Raw genomic sequence first — 22,204 nt, 5'->3', positions numbered from 1 at the left:
TCAGAGCTACATGGAACTCAAAATGTGCTGAAAGGAAAAAAAACAAACAACCCCCATTATAAAATAGGCAAAAGATATGAACAGACACTTTCACAAAGGAAGACATCCAAGCAGCCAACAGACACATGAAGAAATGTTCAACCTCACTAATCATCAGGGAGATGCAAATCAAAACCACACTGAGATATCACCTAACTCCAGTCAGAATGGCAATTATCAACAACTCAAAACAGCTGCTGGAGAGGGTGTGGCGAAAAGGGAACACTTCTACACTGTTGGTGGGAGTGTAAACTAATGCAACCTCTGTGGAAAGCAGTGTGGCGATTCCTAAAAGCTATAAATATCAACCTCCCATATGACCCCGCAATCCCCCTACTGGGAATTATCCTGAAGAACTCAAATCACTCTATAAAAAAGATACCTGCACACGTATGTTTATTGTAGCATTGTTCACAATAGCAAGAACCTGGAAACAACCATGGTGCCCATCAAAAGAGGACTGGATCAAAAAATGTGGTACATATACATGATGGAATACTACGCAGCCATAAAAAGAACAAAATCATGAATTTTGCAGCAACCTGGATAGAACTAGAGTCTATAATACTGAGTGAACTCTCACAGAAACAAAGAGAAGTCAATACCTGGCTTCAAAGTTTCAAAGAACAGATTAATTCTATTGCTAGGGGCTAATGCAGCTGATGACTTTAAGGTGAAGTCAAATATGCTCATTTATCATTCTGAAAATCTTAGAGCCCTTCAGAATTATGCTAAATCTACTCTGCATGTGCTCTACAAATGGAACAACAAGGCCTGAATGATAACACGTCTGTTTACAGAATGGGTTACTGAATATATTAAGCCCACTGTTGAGATCTACATGCTCAGAAAAAATATTCTTTTCAAAATATTACTGCTCATTTACAATGTCCCTGTTCACCCAAGAGCTCTGATGGAGAGGGACAAGAAGGTTAATGTTACTTTCGTGCCTGCTAACATCCATTCTGCAGCCCATGGATCAAGGAGTCATTTCTACTTCAAAGTCTTATACTTAAGAAAGACACTTCATGAGGCTATAGTTATAGCTATAGCCATCATGAATAGTGATTCCTCTGATGGACTGCAGCAAAGAAAATTAAAAATCTTCTGAAAGTATGTACCATTCTAGATGCCATTAAGAACATTTGTAGGGAGGTGGGATTGGCAGTAGTGGGAATCTGCCTGGGGAAGAGGCAGGGCACACCTCATCCACAACAGTACCTGCACAATGAATATTTGTATACCTAACCCTGAATTGTACCCCACAATTTTATAATAAAAAATTTAAAAAAAGAACATTTGTGATTTATGAGAGGTGGTCAAAATATCAACATTAGCAGGAGATTGGAAGAAGCTGACTTCAACCTTCAGAGAGGACTTTGAGGGGCTCAAGAATTCAGTGGAGGGTGCAACTGCAAATGTGGTGGAAATAGGAAGAGAACTAGAATTATAAGTGGAACCTGAGGATATGACTAAATTGCTTCAATTTTATGATAAGACAGATGAGGAGTTGCTTCTGATGAATAAGCAAAGAAATTGAAGTCTTGAGATGGAATCCCCTCCTGGTGAAGATGCTGTGAACACTGCTAAAATGACAATAAAAGATTAAAAATACTACATAAACTTCGTTAATAAAGCTGCAGCAGTTTGAGAGGATTAACTTCAATTTTGAAAATGTTCTACTGTGAGCAAAATGCTATCGAACAGCATCACATGTTACAGAGAATCTTTCATGAAAGGAAGAGACAAGCAGTATGGGAAAATTCATTCTTGTTTTATTGTAAGGAACTGCCACAGCTACGATAGGTTTCAACAACCACCAACTGATCAGTCAGCAGTCATCAACAGTGAGGCAAGACTTTCCATCAGCAAAAAGATTATGAGTCGCTGAAGGGTCAGATGATTGCTAGTATTTTTTTTTTTTTTTTTTTTTTTTTTTAGCAATAAAGCATTTTTCACTAAGATATGTACATTTTTTAGACATAATGTTATTACACACAGATTACAGTATAATGCAAATAAAACTTTAATATGCACTGGAAACCAAAAAATTCATGTTGTCATTTGATAGCAATATTCACTTTATTATTGTGGTCTGCAACCAAACTCAATGTCTCTGAGGTAATCCTGCCAACAGAAAACACGAACGATTGCACCAAAAATGGTTAAAGCTAACAAATGATAAAGTTGCAGAACACAAAGTCAACATACAAATATCAGTTGCATTTGGATACTCACAAGAAACTGCATGTAAAGAAAATGAGGAAAATAACCCCATTTATAACAGCACTAAAAAGAATAGAATACTTAGGAATAAATTTAACTAAGAAGGTGAAAGACTTGTTTTCTGAAAACTATAAAACACGGATGAAAGAAATTTAAAAAGATATAAATACATGAAAAAAGTCCCACTTTCATAGACTGGAAAACAATATTGTTGAAATGTGCATACAACACAAAACAATCCACAGATTCTATGTAATCTCTGTCAATATGCCAATGGCATTTCTTGCAGAAATAGAAAAAAAATTCTACTATTCATATGAAACCATAAAAGACCACGAAGAGTCAAATCATTCTTGAGAAAGAGGAACAAAGTGGAAGGCATCATATGTCCTAACTTCAAAACATATTACAAAGCTACAGTGTTCAAACAATACAGACCAATGGAATAGGCAGGTAGACCAATGGAACATAATAGAGACTCGTCCAGAAATAAATCCATGCATATAGTATCAACTGATCTCTAACAATTGTACTAAGACTGTATAATGGGAAAAGGTAGTCTCCAGCAAATGGTATCAAACTGGATATCCATTTGCAAGGGAATAAAACTGGATCCTTAGCTTACACCATTCACAAAAATCAACTCAAAATGGAGTGAAGACTAAAACTTAAGATCTGAACCTGTAAAACTCCTATAAGAAAACACATGGGAAAGCTTCATGACATTGGTCTTGACAATGATTTTATGGATAAAACACCAAAAGTACAGGCAACAAAAGCAAAAATAAATAAGTGGGACTATATCAAACTAAAGGGTCTCTATGCAGAAAGGAAACAACAGGATGAAAAGACAATGCACAGAATGGGAGAAAATATTGGTAAAAAATATCTGATAATAGATTAATATCCAAAATATATAAGGAACTCCTAAAGCTAAATAGCAAAAAATCTGATAATTCGGTTACAAAATGGGCTAAAAACCTGAATTAAACACTTCTCCATAGAAGACACGGAAATAGCCAATAAGTGTATTTTTAAAATACTCAATGTCACTAATAATCAGGAAAATGCAGATCTAACCATGATGAGATATCACCTCGTTTTTGTCAGGGCAGCTATTATAAGAAAAAAGGCAACAAGTGTTGCCAAGGATGTGGAGAAACTAGTATTCTTGCACAATAATAGAATTACAAATGATACAGTTGCTATGGAATACAGTTTGGAGGTTAATAAAAAATTAAAAATAAAACTATCATGAAATCCAGTAATCCCACTTCTGGGTATTTATTTTTAAAAAAATTGAAATCAGAATCTCGAAGAAATAATATCAGCACTCCCATGTTCATTGCAGCACCATTCACAATAGTCAAGGTGTGGAAACTCCCTAATTGTCTATAAACAGATAAGTAAAGAAAATGTAGTGTACACACACACACACACACACACACACACACACACACACACACACACACACACAACCTTAATAAAAAAAAGGGAATTCTGTAAGACAACATGGATGAACCATGAGGCCATTATGCTAAGAGAAATAAGCCAGTCACACAAATATATACTGTGTAATTCCACTTATATGAGGTATCTAAAATTGTCAAATTCATAGACTCAAAGAGTGGTATGGTGGTTACCGGGGGCTGGGATGAGGGGAGATGGGCAATTATTAATCAACAAGCATAATGTTTTAGTTAAGCAAGATGAATAAGTTTTAGACATCTACTGTACAATATTATACCTACAGTTCACAATACTTAACATGTTGTTAAGATGGCAGATCACATGCTGTGTTCTTACCACAATAAAAAGGAAACCTATTAGTGTAGTTATTAATAAAGGATAAAACTCATGAAATGATTCCCAAAACATTTCTAAAACCAGTTTTTAAAATTAAACATCCATTTTCATAGCTTTATTGAGTAATACTTCATACATCATACACTTTCAACATTTTTTTCTAATTTTATTATAAAAAATATTTTGGTTTATATAAACTAAAAGGAAACTTCCTTAATGAAATAAAGGCTATATTATATACTAACAGCAAGCTATGAAAGGCATTCTTCATCTTAGAGTCAGAAACAAAATAAGGGCAAAGCCATTATCACTGCAATTCAAAGTTGCTCTGGGAATTCTAGCTAGTACATAAGACAAGACAATAAAATGGTATAAATATTAAAAATTCATCACTATTTTTAGATTATAAGATAACCTACCTAGAATATCAATAAAAAAACTATTAAAATTGTAAAGAAAGTTTGATAATGCAGAGAGGTACAAAAGTGATGAAAAAATGGTTTTCCTATAAACAAATAGATCAACATAAGAGAGAATCTAAGATTTAAGTACATATGAGAATTAATGTAAATGATAAAAGCTGACATTTCAAATGATGGGAAATAAGATTATACGTTACTGTGCTGGGACAATATCACATTTTAGGGGAAAAAAGATAGACTCTTCTATGTCATCATACTACAAAATTTATGCAAGAGTAATTAATGCTTTATATGTACAAAAAATTATGAACAAAAATACCGAAAATGTTTTAATGTTTTTGACTTGGAGAGGTGTTTCTAAGTAATATATAAATAAGAAAATTGTAATTTTATAGTTCTATAAGACAAAGACCAAAACCATAAATTGACATCTTGGAAGATACTATGTAATACAAATAATAAACAAAAAGTTACTGTCATGAAAGAACACAAAACATTACAAATAAATTCTTTTTTTCAATTGGAGTCTCACTCCATCACCAGGCTGGAGTGCAGTGGCACACTCATGACTTCTCCAGCATTGATCTGCTGGGCTCAGGCAGCCTTCCAAGTAACCAGAATCTAGGTGCGCGCTACCACAGCCCGCTAATTTAAAAAAAAAATTTTGTTGTAGAGATGAGGTTTCACCATGTTGCCCAGGCTGATCTTGAATGCACGGGCTCAGGCAATCCTCTCACCTTGGCCTCCCAAAGTAATGGGATTACAGGCTTGAGCCACCGCACCCAGTTACAAATCAATTTTTAAAAGGTCAAAGATACATATAAATTGTAAGCAGACATATGAAAATATGTAAAACCTCACTGATAAAGAATTATAAAATAAAACAAAAATTGTTTTACCTATCAGAAAAAAATTAAAAGTTTGATAACATTTGTGTTTGTGGGGATGCAGAAAAACAGGTACTCTCATCATTATAATTTATCAGTTAGTGATTACCAAATACGCATACCTCATGATCTTAAGTAGCTCTTCTGACAACCATACAAAACTGTTTATTAAAAATACAAGTATGGGGTTTGGGATTGATAGAAACTTTCTATACTATCTTTACAATTTTTCTTGAAATCTAAAATTGTTATAAAAAATAAAAAACATTAAATAAAACCAAATAATGCATTTACAAATATAAAACATAATTTAAGATTTCCCTCAGAAGGAAGCTTTCTTCACAATTTACTTGTTATGTCCTATAGCAATTTATTTATATATGATTTATATATACTGTTACTTTTGTCAGCATCTGTTTATGTCTTAACTCTAGTGACTTTACTACAACCATCCAAAAACATAATACAGCAAATAGTTTAAACAATCAAAGCAGAAAAACATTTCACAAATATTCAGAAAAACAAGTAATTATACCTTTTCTAAAAGTTAAAAAAAGAAAACTATGCCCTATATAAAACTTTAGCTTACTTGGTTTACTGACCTTAAGTTCTAATGATATCTTAAAATTAACCAATTTAAACTTTAAGTTACTTCACAAATAAAAATCTCTAAAACAAGTCCAAATACATAAAAATAAATCCATAAGAATAAGAGTTTTTTTGAAGAAACATCTAAGTTTGGTTCATATCTCCTTTTTAAATCATAATGCTAAAGCTTAATGTATACTTATTTGAAAAATTAATATTACAGTAAATTATTTAATAATTTAAATGCTCTAAAAAAGATATGCTTTAATTTTAATAATTTCATCTAATGATTCACATAAAATTTGAATATAAATGTATATATAATTTTACTTAGTAATTTAAGTGTTTTAAAACAACTATGCTATAATTACCTTAGATAAGTGTTTGCAGATAAGACACACAAAATATCATGAACAGTCTGTGAAGAGAATCAAATCAATGAAACCTTTTTGTGTGACACTTAAAATGCCGATTCATCAGTATAAACACCCCCACCCAGGAAAGAAGTCTTTTTTTAATGTTTAAGTAAGTCCTCAAGAGCAGGAAAAGCATACTATATATATGACTTCCTTTTCTCCTTCTGAGAAGAGACTTTTACATAAGTGAATATTTAAGTGAGGATCAGAAGTATCTTGGAGAGGGGGGAAGTCACAATAGGACAAATGAAGACTGAGGTCTATAAAGAAGCAAAAAGGAGTGAATCTTTGATGGCTGCAGGGATGAGCGTGTATGTGTGTGTGTGTGTGTGTGTGTGTGTGCGCGCGCATGAGTGTGCATGGGTCTGCTAGTGCATATGCATAGTTTAGGTTGTGGTGTGTTTGGGAACCAGTTATGTGTAAATCTTGGGATCTTAATTTTTATAAATATAGCAATAGTAGAGTTAGCTATCATTTTCTCCCACACTGGCTGTCTCTCCATTGAATAGATAATCCATGCATTAGCCCCTCTAAGAGTAATGTCACATTTTGCCAGAATGGAACAGAAATGGGCCAGTAGAGAAAAGCCTCAACCTGAGCTAGGGAGGACTGAGGGCATGGAGAGCAGTAAACTTGTTTGCATTCTATCCATTCCTTCTTGTTTCCTCTATACTGTCTCTTTCCAGATGGTCTCTAGAGAACTGAATCAAGGGTGAAACAATAGAGATGTAGAGAGAGATGACTTTCTCGCTCATAATTTATTCACATTTTATATGAAAAGAAAGAAATGAGAAACGTGGGAACTGGAACTACATAGAGAAGATATGTAATTTGACTTTAAATACAGAAAACTCATTTCAACAGAACCGTAATTGGCATGGTGGTGGAGAAATCACATTACTGTTATCTGCTTAAAAGTATAAATACACTGGGTAGCTGCTATGCCTTAAAAATCAGGGCTGTGTCATTGCCGACAGGTATCAGTGTTTATGCCTGTGGATGCAACACCATAAGATAACAAGTACCACCATGAACTTGCCTAAAAAACAATTCAGAAGCACTTCTTTCAAATAACAAAGAAAGTTTGGGATTATGATGGAAATATTGAAGAAAAAAAGTTAACTCAAAGAAAACTAAAGAAGTTCAACTTGAATATCAGAACTAGAAATTTTTCCAAGTGTTCTCCAACATACCCGGGGGTACCAAAAAATGTATACACATTTTTAAGAGATGTTATGGTGATCTGTGATTAATGATCTTTAATGTTGCTATTGTAATTGCTTTGGGGTGTCATGAATCACAGCAAATTTAATCAATAAACGTTGTGTGTTCTGATTACTCCACCAAAAAAAAAAAAAAAAAAAAAAGGGATAAATACATATGAATCTAAGACAACTTGTAAACAATACAAAAAAAGATGGTTCAAATTTGCTTGAAAAAAATTCAAGGATGCTGGGCTCCGTGGCTTAGCCTGTAATCCCGCGCTTTGGGAGGCTGAGGTGAATGGATTGCCTGAGGTGAATGGATCGCGTGTTCGAGACCCACCTGGGCAACTTGGCGAGACCGCATCTCTACAATAAATCAAAAAATTAGCTGGGCATGGTAGCGCGTGCCTATAGTTCCAGCTACTCGGAAGGCTGAGGCGGAAGGATCGCCGGAGCCCAGCAAGTCGAGACTGCAGTGGCCGGGAGCGGTCACTGCACTCCAGTCTGGGCGATAGAGTGAGACTTCAACTCAAAAAAAAAAAAAAATCCATGGACCCACTGTCTTTAACCATGCTTTTACATAAACCATATCCAGAACAAGAAAATCTGCTAGTGGTATTTTAAAGATTATTTCTTTTACTAAGATTGTACTTTATTTTGTAATGAAAACAGTGAAAATGTAGAAAATATTTTTAAGTGGTTATACAAATTTCTCATGTGTATGTTGACTCAAAATAGATTTATATTTGAAAAATGCTAGTTATCACTGTACTTTTCTTTCATAGCTCCTATAAAAATTGTAATTATTTAGTCATTTGTGTGATTATCTACTTAATGTTTGCATACCCTGACTATAATCCAAGACGCAAGATCCAGGATGGGAGTGGCCATGTTTTAGTTGTTCCAGTGAATCTACAGTGTTAATGTAGTCCTTGGTACACAGTAGATGAGTAATAAATATCATTTGAAAGAATGAATAAGAATACCTGTTATAATGTGGCTATTCACAAAACCCATAAAATGCTAGAAAATGAAATGAATGAAATGTCTGAATAAAGAACAAGTTTTTGGAAAGGAAAAATGTTCATCCTAAAAATAAGAAGAAATTCTGGCAATTAGTTTTAATATATTATAATTCTTATGATGAACACAAAAACAAATAATTTTTTAAAAATACCTTTTTAAAGATAAAGTAAGTAATCATCATAACAACTGGAAGCAATAATGTCTTTGTGTATCTCAGTGGAGTCTGAAATATAGCAAATTATTCAAAATAGTTATTTATTGAATTTTACATTAAAATAGTAAAAATCTATGTCAAACTGAGTGCCACAATAAGATTTCTTAAAGGTAAAATATCTTTCTCATTATCAGAACATATATTTATTGACTTCTATGATCTAATATAAGAATTAAATTATAAAAATAATTTTTAAAAGTATTTTAAAATGTAATAAAAAACCATCAAACTTAGAATTAGCTACATCTGTTATTTTTTTTCCTTTTGGTTTATTTTTCTTCATTTATATAATATTAAGTTTTGCTTTGTTTTGTTTTTTTGAGTCGGAGTCTCACTCTGTTGCCCAGACTGGAGTGCAGTGGCCGCTCCCAGTCACCGCAGCCTCAACCTGCTGGGCTCCGGTGATCCTTCCACCTCAGCCTTCCGAGTAGCTGGAACTACAGGCGTGCACTACCACGCCCGGCTGATTTTTTGATTTATTGTAGAGATGAGGTCTCGCTGCCAAGGCGGGTCTCGAACCCGCGGGCTCAGGCAATCCACTCACCTCAGCCTCCCAAAAGCGCAGGATTACAGGCTGAGCCACCGAGCCCGGCAATATTAAGTTTTAAAATGTATGTTTACTGATCCCTGGGCCCTACATTATTATCATTTTCTATGCTACATATTTTCATTATTTTCATTAATGAAAACAGAGTTAAGAAGAAAACAAAGCTAACCAAAGTAATTAATGAAAGTATGAATAAGTATAAAAATAACATCAGCTAAATAATTCTGATGACCTATTATTGTGATAGGGAGCAATTTACCATATAACTAAATTACAAGGAGGACCCTCAAAAAGCCAGAATTATTTTTTGGAGGGTGGATCCCTTGTAGTACAGGCTTCCCCTGCTAGGTAAGTGTTCTAGGAACCCATCAGCATCAGTGCTCTAGCTAACCTTGCTGTGAGAAGCTGCATTCAATTTTAATGAATTTTTTCCTTTGGAGATTCTTTTAACACATTTGCCCATTTTCATGATGGATAATTTACGAGTACCCCTGCCCACACTGTGCTGAATGTTCAGCACTTTTAATCTAAAAAATGGGAGACCCTCCCTATTCACCCAATCTCGCCCTGAGCACTTTTTTGTTTCCCTGGATGAAAAAAGTCCTCCAAGGAAAATGTTTTGCCAGTGTGGAAGAGGTGAAACAAAAAAATGGCAGAAACACTAAAAGGCAACAAAATCGATGAATTCAAAAACTTTCTTGTGTAGTGGGAAAAGAGTCTCAATAGGTGTATCGTATTAAGTGGAGAGTACATTAAAAGTGACTGAAGTTTAAATAATAGGAATAAACACAATTTTTATAAATAAATTCTGGGATTTTTTGGGTCCCTTCTCATACATATTTTTTGAAAACAGGAGTCAGGTTATTTTTCTCTGTATACCTCTATAGAAAACTGCCTCACAAATAATTAGAGGTCAATTATAGTTTTTGTTTTGTTTTTTAACTTTTAATTTTTTTATTTTAAAGATGTGAGGTACAATCAGGGTTAGGTATGCAAATGTTCACTATGCAGGTAACCTTGTTGGTGAGATGTATCCCCCCTCCCCAGCGGATTCCCACCAATAATAGTTTTTTAAAGAATGGATGACTGGCTGGATTAAGAAAATAATGTAAAATTGTAATTATTATATTTATCACTAATTCATAATTCATAACTATTAGAAAAGGACTGATCCAGTGGAAACTTTTTCATGTTCTATGAAGAAAGAAATTAAGCCACAGATAGAGAAAAAAGCAATGGATTTGCAGTTCCAAAATCCACTGAAATCCAAGTCATAACCTTGGCTTCAGTATGTACTTTCAGCAAATTTGTAAAGTTTTTCTTGAACCACATATGAAAGAATTATACTACATGGTCTCTAAGACCTCTTCTTGATCTTCTATAACATGATTCTACAAAGAGGCAAATATTTTGAAGCTTTGCAACACAAGTTTTAAAACAAATAATATCACACATATAATTTTAAGTGAATTTCATATATTCACTAAGATTCATTAGTGATACACCTTTCTTGGTAACACCTTGTTAAAAATTTTTGTCGTATTTGAGGTAGTAAATGTTATAAAATTCATAAAAACAGGAACTTGAGCTTTATTTTCTTGAATGGTCTCATATTTCCAAGAGATTAGATTGTTTAAAGTAATTGATTTGTAATGATAGTAATATTTTTGAATCCTATTGTATGCTAAGCACTCTTCTTGGATTATCTCATTTAATCATCATCACCAACTCTTTCAGATAGAGAATATTGCTTCTAGGCAAGATGTTAACAGAAGAGGTCGGACTGTGACAGTCTCTACAAAAGCGAGTGTCCATAAAGACTCTCTGCATGAGTGGTTGTGTACCGGTGGGTGAGTGAAAGTCCGTCTGAGGGGAGACTCAGGTTCAAGCACCAGGGGCTCTCCTCCAGAGGTAACTGCAACCCACCACCGCCCTGAGATTGGAGACCAGGGCCACAGGTTCATCTGTCATTCTTGGGGCTCTCTTGAGAGAAGGCAGCAGAGAACAGCCCTTCTGTACTACCTGGCACCCGGCCCATGCCATCACCTACAGTAGCAGACTAGGCACAAGCAAGAGAAGGCAGGTCGTGGAAATCTGGAATAAAGCTCCAATGCTAGTGATGAGATGCCAACTGGTGCCATTTTCTCAGTCGCAGGACCTGGCAGAGACCTGCACTGCCCCACCCTGCTCCACCCAGCCTCCATCTTGGGACCCAAAGGCTATCTTCTTATCAGACTCCAAGAGAGATGCCCCTTCCTCATGCTGGAACAGGCACAGACATGTCAGATCTGAGTGGGAGACTTGATAGAAGCACAGCGAGTAAGTCTGGATCTGATCCATTCTCCTCCCACAGTAGTCCGTGGGGCACCTGACCCATGCTGACAACAACCCTATCAGCCTGCACTGAGAGAGAGGGGAGGGGATAGAGAACAGAGCTGCTCCCTAAGGTAGAGGCCTGAAAGGAATTTAGAGTCACAGAAACAGCCACAGAGAGAGGTTTTTTGTTTTTTATTTTTAGTTTTTTTTCTTGTCTTTTTCTTTCTGTTTTTGTTTACGTTTTTATGCTTGCTTTGTTTCTGTCATTTCAATGGTTTTTTTTTAGATTTTCCATTTATATATGGGTATTTTTGAGGGAAAGTACACCAACAGGGGAGTTTTGTTTGTTAGTATAATTGTATACTTTTGTCTTTTTTTGTTTTTTCTGTCTTATTCTCTCTCTTTATTCATTAGTTGGTATGTTTTTCCTCTTCTCTCTCTCCACCTCCCTTTCATCTTCCTCTTTCCATTCTTTTCCCTGTTCTTATCTCATTTTGCTTTCGGGGACAAACAGATGCCCCCATGGCATGGACTGATAATAAGGCAGTGGAAAGTGGGTTCCAGGGGCCCCATATACCTGTCACCAGATACTGGAATCAGCAGATAGCTTCTGAATCTCAGCACCTCCCATAATTAAATCTCAAAACTGCAAAAAGCACAGGTCCCCATAGCCATCCACCTTCAGAAATGAATAAAATCAGAGGATCTACATAAGGAAGGAGATTGAACAAACAGAAATAAAAGCTATCCCTCCATCACTGAACAACAGAATTAAAGAAGAGGTTAAAAAAGGGGGGGGGAACCTACACAACTTAAGAAAAATCAAAGGAAGAATATGAGTCTCACACAGACCCCTGGGAGGTCAGCACTGAGAATACAGACATTGGAACTCAAACAATGAAAAGTCCCCAGAATGACTGGTCTCAAGTCACAAACCCAGATATCAAGATATTAATAGAGAATATAAATACAAATGATGAGAGACAAGAGGAAAGAATGAAGGAGTTGATAACCAAGATAAAAGCAATAAAGAATATAGTGAATAAAATAAATAACAAACTGATAAGCATGGAAAGCAGAATCACCAAGCAGAAGAAAGAATTTTGGAGCTTGAAGACAAAAATAGAGAACTAACCCAAACTGTTAAAAACATAGAAAAGAAACTTAAAAATCCAGAACAAAACCTCCAAGAGATAAGCAGTTATATCAAGAGGCTGAACCTAGAATTAATTGGAATCCCTGAGGCAGATAGAGAGACAGACCCCCTGACACAAACATTCCATGAAATTATCCAAGAAAACTTCCCTTATCTCAACAGGGATATGACCACTCAAGCACAACAGATTCAGAGAACTCCTGCAAGACAACAAATGAGAAGACAAACTCCTAGACACATAGTAATTCACCTACACAAAGTAGGTATAAAAGAAAAAATCCTAAAGACCGCAAGAGAGAAAGATCAGACTACCTACCGGGGAAGACCAATTACAATAGCAGTAGACTTACCTATAGAAACACTTCCGGCTAGCTTGGAGCCCAATCTTCAAAGTTCTCAAAGATAAACAATTTCAACCAAGAATCACCTACCCAGCTAAGTTTCATCAGTGATAGAGAATTGAAATCCTTCCCAGACATTCAATCCCTAAGAATTTATGCTGCCTCCAGACATACTCTATAAGAAACACTTAAAAAGTATTATATTAAAAACAGAAGAGGAAAAAAAGAACGTCAATGCCCTTCCCAAGAATGCAGGAATGAAACACACATAAATCAACACCAAAATCAAAAGATTGAAAACCATAAATCAACACCAAAATCAAAAGAAAGACAACAAACAAACAAACAGTAGCAACAACAACAAACTCTATAAGAACATCATGACAGGGATAAACTCACACATCTCTATAATTAGCCTGAATGTGAATGGACTAAATGCACCATTCGTAGAATAGAATGAAAAAAGACATAGAATGAAAAAATGGATAAAATATCATGAGGCAACAATATATTGTCTCCAAGAGACTCATCTCACCAGAAAGGACACTCACAGACTCAAAGTAAAAGAATGGGAAACAAAATTTCAGGCAAACAGAACACAAAAGAAAGCAGGTGTCACAATCTCAACATCAGACAAAATACTCTTTAAGCTATCAAAAATTTAAAAAGTTCAGAAGATCACTATATAATGATAAAAGGGCCAATCCATCAACAAGAAATATCCATCCACAGCATATATGCACCCAACATAGGAGCACCAACTTTCATAAAGCAGCTTCTAGGTAAACTAAAATGATATTGACTCCAACACTATAATAGCTGGGGACTTAAACACCCCACTAACAGCCCTAGACAGATCATCAAGACAAAAAGTCAGTAAAGAAATCCAGAACTTCAATGTGACATTTCACCAAATGGACTTAAATTGATACTTACAGACCATTCCACCCAAAAACCACAGGATATACATTCTACTCATCACCAAGTGAAACATACTATAAATTGACCACAAGCTCAGTCATAAATCAAGCATAAACAAATTTCCATAAGAAATGACATGGACACTAAACAGCATGATGCTAAACAACTCCAGGCTCAACATGGAAATCAAAACAGAGATTAAAAGATACCTGGAAACAAATGAAAATGAAGAAAAATCTTACTAAAATCTCTGGGATGCTATGAAAGCAGTATTTAGAGGGGAATTCATATCTCTATGAACACACATGAAGAAAATTTCCATTTTCTTTCCAGATCACAAATCTTTCTAGATCACAAATTAACAGTCTAACAAATTACCTAAGGAATCTGGAAAGTAAGCCCACCAGAAGTCTAACTTCAGCAGTAGATTCCAGCTCACCAAAATAAAAGCCCAAATATGGGACAAAGAAGACAAAAATATAATATAAAAAAAATCAATGCAACCAATAGCTGGTTTTTTGAAAGGATAAACAAGATTGATGTACCCCTAGCTAGACTGACAAAGAAAAATAGAGAACAAGCCCAAATAAACACAATCAGAAATGCAAAAGATGAAGTCACAACTGATCCTGAATAAATACAAAAGATTATCAGAGATTACTGTGTACACCTGTATAGAAACAAACACGAAAACCTCAATGAAATGGAGGACTTTCTGACATCATTCAACCTCCCCAGGATGAAACAAGAAGAAACCGAGACCCTAAATAAACCAATAACAACCCAGGAAATTGACTACATCATAAGAAAACTATCTACAAAAAAAAAAAAAAAAAAATCCCTCGACCAGAGACTTTCCACCTGAATATTACAAAATGTACAAGGAAGAGTTGATACCAATCCTATTGAAAGTATTGCAGGCAATCGAGAAAAATGGAATTCTCCCCAAATCACTTTATGAAGCTAATGTCTCATTGATACCCAAACCAGGTAAAGATCCAATAAAGAAAGAGAACTACAGGCCAATATCCTTGATGAACATAGATACTAAAACTCTTAAGATTCTAGCAAACCAGACTCAATAGCACATCTCAAAAATCATCCACCATGACCAAGTAGGCTTCGTCCCTGGGATATAGGACTGGCTCAACATCCTTAAGACCATAGATGTAATTAAATACATCAACAGATGTAAAGACAAAATGAATATATCATTAGTCATAATTATATCATTAGACATGGAAAAAGCTTTTGATAGGATACAGCACCCCTTCTTGATAAAAACCCTTGAACATCTAGGCATAGATGGAACATATCTCAAAATAATAAGAGCCATCTATGAGAAACCACAGCCAACATACTGCTAAATAGACAGAAACTGGAACCATTTCCCCTGAAAACCAGAACTAGACAAGGATGTCCACTCTCACCCCTGCTATTCAGCATAGTATTGGAAGTCCTAGCTAGGGCAATCAGACAAAAGAATGAAATCACAGGTATTCAAATAGGAAAAGAGGAAGTTAAGTTATCCTTCTTTGCAGATGGCGTTATTCTATATCTCAAAAACCCAAGAGAATCTGTTAAAAACCTCCTTGCACTGATAAAGAACATTGGCAAAATCTCAGGGTATAAAATAAATGTGCAAAAGTCTGTCGCATTCCTATACACCAACAATAAAAACACAAAATCCCAAATAAAAAGCACAATCCCATTCACAATAGCCACACACAGTAAACAAATAATTTGGCATCTTCCTATTCAGAGAAGTCAAAGAACTTTATAATGAAAACTACAAAACACTGCTCAAAGAAATCCAAGAAGACACAAACAAATGGAAAAGTATTCCATACTCGAGGACTGGAAGAATCAACACTGTTAAGATGTCCATCCTACCCACAGCAATCTACATATTTAACACAATACCCATTAAATTACCAGCAGCATTCTTCTCAGACCTGGAAACGACAATACAGGAACTCATATGGAAACATAAATGGCCATGAATAGCCAAAACAATTCACAAGAGAAAAAAAAAAAGTAGGAGGCATCACACTCCTAGACTTTAAACTTTATTATAAAGCTACAATAATCAAAACAGCCTGATATATGGTACAAGAACAGGCATATAGGCCAATGGAACAGGATAGAGATTCCAGAAGCAACCAACTCAGTCTTCAACAAAACCTCCCACCAACCACTGGGGAGAGGAGAATTTATTTAGTAAATGGTGCTGGGAAAACTAGCTGACCAGATGCAAAAGATTAAAACAAGATCCCTACCTATCCCCATACACAAACATCAACTCTAAATGGATCAAAGACCTAATCATAAACCTCAAACTATAAGAACCTTAGAAAACACAGGAGACACTCTTACGGAACTTGGAACTGGCAGCCAATTCCTGTTCAAAACCCCAAGTGCCCATGCCAGAAGAGATAAGATAGACAAGTGGGATCTCACCAAACTGGAAAGCTTCTGCAAAGTCAAAGAAACCAGTGAGAGAGCAGGGAGACAGCCCACAGACTGGGAAAAAATATTTGACAGTTGTATATCTGACAAAAGTCTAACATCTAGGATCTACAAGGAACTCATACATGCTGAAAAGAAAAAAACAAACAGCCCCATTACAGGTGGGCAAAAGATATGAATAGACACTTCTTAAAAGAAGACATGAACAGACAACAGATACATGAAAAGATGCTCAGCCTCACTAGTCATCAAAGAAATGCAAATTAAAACCACACCGAGATGCTACCTAACTCCAGTTAGGAAGGCCATCATCAATAACTCAAAAAACAACAGATACTGGAGAGGATGAAGCGACAAGGAAACACTTCTACACTGTTAGGAGTGTAAGTTAGTACAACCTCTGTGGAAAACAATGTGGCGATTCCTAAAAGATCTAAAAATCGACCTCCCATATGACCCCACAATCCCCCTTATGGAAATATACCTGGAGGAACTCAAATCACTCTATGAAAAAGGTACCTGCACATACATGCTTATCGCAACACTATCTGCAATAGCAAAAACAGGGAACCAACAGTGCTGCCCATTAAAAGAGGACTCGATAAAAAAATGTGGTACATATACACAATGGAATATCATGCAGTCACAAAGAAGGACAAAATTATGAACTTTGCAGCAACTTGGATAGACTTAGAGGTTATAATACTGAGTGATCTATCACAGAAACAAAGAACAGAGTATCACGTTTTCACTCATAAGCAGACCTTGAACAACTATTGTGATACTAAAAGGGATTGACAGTAGTAGAAAGTGCCAGGGGAGGGCAGGGGCGGGAGTGGCAGTAGTGGGAAACTGCCAGGGGAGAAGGGGAGGGAAGGGGAGAAGGGGACCCACCTCATCAACAAGGGTACCTGCATAATGAACATTTGTATACCAAACCCTGAATTGTACCCCACATATTTAAAATAAAAAACTTAGCTGGGCTTGGTGGCTCAGCCTGTAATCCCGCCTTTGGGAGGCTGAGGTGAGGGGATTGCCTGAGCCCACGGGTTTGAGACTCGCCTGGGCAGCAAGACCTCATCTCTACAATAAATCAAAAAATCAGCTGGGCGTGATAGCGCATGCCTGTAATTCTGGCTACTTGGAAGGCTGAGGCGGAAGGATCGCCAGAGCCCAACAGGTCGAGGCTCTAGTGGCCGGGAGCAGCCACCGCACTCCAGTCTGGGCGACAGAGTGAGACTCCAACTCAAAAAATAAAATAAAATAAAATAAAAAACTTATAAAAAAAGATAGAAACTATTATTCATTTATTTCATTGATGAAAAAAACAAGTGAGGAAGGCGATAGGATTAGCAAAAGCTAGAGTAAAAAATGATAGAATAAACTGAATGTTTGTGAATAATATTTTTGAATTTCAGAAGAAAAACTAAAAAGCAAAAACTTATCATACCTATAAGAAGAAAAAAAATAGAGAAGCATTCATACCGCGTTTTCCATGAAGTCAAATTCTGGAGCACAGGTGTATATTAAAGTATCAAAATCTGTATACCTCAAGATTCTGGCTGCTATAAGATCACTCAGGCGAATCTGGAAGAAAATAAAGTAAAATGAATTAAAATTACATAAGTGATTACTATCAGTAAAAACTGATTTAGTATAAGAGTAGTGAAGTACATAGAGCAAATAACTCCAAGGTATATAGATGTTCCTCAAAGAAGACAAAAAACTATAGTGAGTCAAATACAAGGGGGATCCCAAAAGAATGGAATTATCTTTTGGAGGGTGGGCCCCTTCTAGTACAGGCTTCTCCTCAGTAGGGACATGTTCTAGGAACCCATCAGCTTTTATCTGGAAGTTTTGAGAAGATTGCATCATGATTTGTTGAAGTTGTGGCAAACAGGTGACTGGTTCTTCCACCATGACAATATACCTGCCCATTCTGTACTGAGTGTTTAGCAGTTTTTTGTTTTTTGTTTTTGTTTGTGTTTTTTACCAAAAATGGCATAACCTCTGTGTCCCACCCTCCCTATTAATCTGATCTCATCCTCTGACTTCTTTTTGTTTCCCCAGATGAAAAAGTCTTTGAAGGGAAACATTTTGCCAATGTGGAAGGAGTGGAACAAAAAACAGTAGAAGCACTAAAAGGCATCAAATTGACGTGTTGAAAAACTGTTTTGAACAGTAAAAAAGGCATCTTGATAGGTGTATTGCATCAAATAGGGAATATTTTGAAGGTGACTGAAGGTTAAATATGTAGGAATACACAAGTTTTTATAAATAAGTTTTGTTATTTTGGGGGGGTCTTCCCTCATACACTATGTGCTGATTTATCAGGACAACTGAAAATTAAGAGAAATATCAAGAAAAATGAAAAGTAAAAAGACATCAGAAAAGAATAAACAGAGAGAATAACAAAGAGTGAGCTAAAATCAGTACTTGCTGGGAAGAAACCACACACAGTTAATCATGAGATTTTATAATGAAATAATTTATCATGAAAAAACAATTTTATTTAACTCCTTTCACCATACAGTGTAGGTAGGTCATAAACAAGTTTTCTATGCATTGTCATTTTCACAAAGCCTCATATTTGGTACTTAACATTTTTAAAACATATATTCAAGTCATTAAATATGAGAGCTGATTCTCATAAGAATTATAACAATTATACATACCACTTTGATTCATTTATTTGATCTCCATACCCTTAAAAATAAGTGCCTACCAAAACCAATGTAAAATGTCTATTTTCTATACTGGTTATTTACTACCTGGTATCAGTGAGACAATTTTTTTCCACTGCAACCTCATAAGGCCAGGAAAAGGAAAATATTTGGCATGCAGAATCTTAATTCAAATTATTTTATAGGGACAGAAATTATTTTATAACACGTTTGATGATTATCAGTGGTTTCTATTCACTAATTATTCCTCTTAACCACCAATATTCAAGGATAGTTCAGAGCTGTACTTTATTTTTCTAATTTAGACTAGGCCTGGCAACTTAGAATACTCTAATCAAATCACTATAATTTCAAGTATTTCTGATACCTCTCACATAAAGGAAGTCGCTTAGGACTAGCAAGTGTGTGTGTGTGTGTGTGTGTGTGTGTGTGTGTGTATGCTATAAGATTTGCAAAAGAGTTAAGTGACAATGTGGAATAAGGCAAGAAACAAAATCACAGACCAATTTAATAGATTAAATATATAACATAGAAGGTCTCATAAATAAATATCCTATAAAATAAAAAGTTAACAACAACAAATAAGGAAAGAAAAAAAGGAAAATTGTATCAGGCATATCAGAGAACAGCAGCAACATATAAACCAAATTAGCCACTACACAAAGCTAACAATAAATGGTAAACAAATGCTAGCATTTGGAAATATTATTTAACATAAATATGAATGCAAGTTATATTGGATATGATAGCACCTAACCTTTTAGAGAAAAGAATAATTCCTTACTAAAGTTAATATAATTTCAGCATTAGACAAGGCCCTAACTTAATTGGACAGCAGTATATAGGGTAAATTTCAAAGTAGATTATTATATGATGCACTCATGTATGCTCATTTCTAAACAGAAGGTGTTAGAAATCAAAAGTAAGTTCATGCATTGTTTTCTGTTCTCTAAACTAGTTAAACAGGAACGTTGGTTTTGGAAGGACTATTATTTAAGACAACAACGAACAGAAACACCCCATGAGAGATAAAAGCTCTACATATATTTTCTAGAAAATGAAAAGATAATAGAACTTTTAACAGTATCTTTTTATATATCAAGAAAGGCCTTAAATATCAAACCATATCTTAATTTTAGTCCATATTTATAAATAAACTATATTGAAATTTTAAGTCATATATTTCAAAGCAGAGTATGTTCATATGCTAACATCCACAATAAATAATTTATAATTTAAATAACTATTTGTATTTTAACTGAAATATAAGAAAATAACTACTTAACAAATTATTAGTTTTTTTCTAAAAGACTAAGTCAGTATTTATTGATACATTTTCCTCTTGACAGTTAATTGCAAAGATCACTGAACTGCAGAATTTTATTACCAATTCTGCCAATACTAATTTAAAGATCGTAAAGAAGGCAATTAACCTCTATAAAATGAAGAAATAAGAATAGGTAAATTCAAAGTTTTCTTCCAGATACACAATTATAAGAACATTTATGTTTTTACTAAAAAGCACTTACATGATCTGAAACTCCCATGATTTTAGATGTCAGAAATTTCAAAATAATTGTTCCACACCACCAAGCAGTACCTTGAATTAGCTAGAAAGTAAAATAGAAGTCCACTATTAAAAATTATAAATTACCCAGTTAAAATATTCAATTATATCTATAAATGACACAAAAAAATTTTAATTATGTGAGGTATATTATTGAAGTATAAATGATGAGGACTAAAAAAAAGTTCCTTTAGAAAATTTTGTTTAACGGCAAATAATTGATACTGATAACACTGCCATAAAATATATAACTACACTAGGATGCTACATATCATAAGTTTAAAGGAAGTTTTAAAACGTTATTTTTTATTTCTGCTAAGAAAAGAGAGGAATTACGCATTTGTTTCCAAATATTGTTTCTCTGCTGAAAATCTATTTTTTAATACACTACATTAAAAGTTCTCCCACTACTCTGTATAAATACAATTAAATAAGCCCCACTCATAGAAAGTAAAATATGAAGTTTGAAAACAAGTTTTCCTTTACAAAATAGAAATATAAACTATAACTGATAAGGAGGTTCCTGTTCACTTTTATTTATTTTTTCAGCTAGCCTTGATTAAAAAGAGAACAAATGTGGACTTCTGGGTAGCCTGAGGAAAATTATAGCAGCCTAAATCCAAACCTCTCCAATATCAACCAACAATTAGAACAATACAACCATATAAATAGAAAACAGATAGCAGTTAAAAAAAAATTCCAGCTACCTGTAAATAGAAAAGGAAGTAACAAATACAAGTTATACCACAAATTCCCAACCTAAGCCTTTGCAGAGAATGAAGGCTGACCCTTAAAACTATAGAGAAGAAAGAAGAGGAAAGTGAGTGCTCCAAAACTGAATTTAAATAACCTGAGACATAGAAAAGTCTACCTTAAGTATAAAAAGAGCCTGGGTAGATTGGTGAATGGAATCAAAGCAGGGACCTATGAGTGTGCTGATTCAAAAGCATTGATGTCAGAAAGGCATCACTTTTGGAAAGAAAGGAGAGCAAGTAAGGAAAATTTAGCATTCAGCAGGACAGATGAAAAGCAAAAAATTAAAAGACAACCAGTCACTGCTGGCATCACAGAAAAAGACGCATAAATTATTCTTTGAAAAAAACCACACTATGCTACATTGACAGAAGAAAGTGTACTTGGACTAGAAAACACCAAACCTGTTCACAAAAAAAGTAAACGAAAGATGTCTATATATCTATACAAAGTTTATATAAGATTAAGATATACAAAAATGGTACACAAATATTTCAGTTGATTAAATCCATTCCACTGAATGATAAAATGTCTCAAAGCAGAAAAAAATGACAATGCTGATTTAAAAGATGAATTAAATATTCTCAGACATTCAGAAATATTTTTTAAAAGAAACTTAAA

At 34.7% G+C, this 22,204-nt stretch overlaps 1 protein-coding gene across 1 annotated transcript in view; it reads right to left on the bottom strand.

Annotated features, from left to right (window-relative positions):
• LOC103267023 (probable C-mannosyltransferase DPY19L2) overlaps nt 1–20,882 on the bottom strand; it is a 54,914-nt gene extending 34,032 nt beyond the window's left edge. Inside the window, exons 1-4 of the mRNA XM_021715826.1 lie at nt 20,793–20,882; nt 18,065–18,166; nt 8,767–8,838; nt 6,340–6,386 (exon numbers count right to left, since the gene is read on the bottom strand). Of these exons, the coding sequence (XP_021571501.1) occupies nt 6,340–6,386; nt 8,767–8,838; nt 18,065–18,166; nt 20,793–20,810 (239 nt within the window). The 5' untranslated portion in view covers nt 20,811–20,882. The remainder of the gene's footprint in view (nt 1–6,339; nt 6,387–8,766; nt 8,839–18,064; nt 18,167–20,792) is intronic.
• Nucleotides 20,883–22,204: the final 1,322 nt, after the last annotated feature.

The sequence above is a fragment of the Carlito syrichta genome, unplaced genomic scaffold (assembly GCF_000164805.1).
Source record: "Carlito syrichta isolate Samal-C Ts95f unplaced genomic scaffold, Tarsius_syrichta-2.0.1 Scaffold307782, whole genome shotgun sequence".
Classification (NCBI taxonomy): Eukaryota; Metazoa; Chordata; class Mammalia; order Primates; family Tarsiidae; genus Carlito; species Carlito syrichta.
This window is presented reverse-complemented; position numbering and strand designations above follow the sequence as displayed.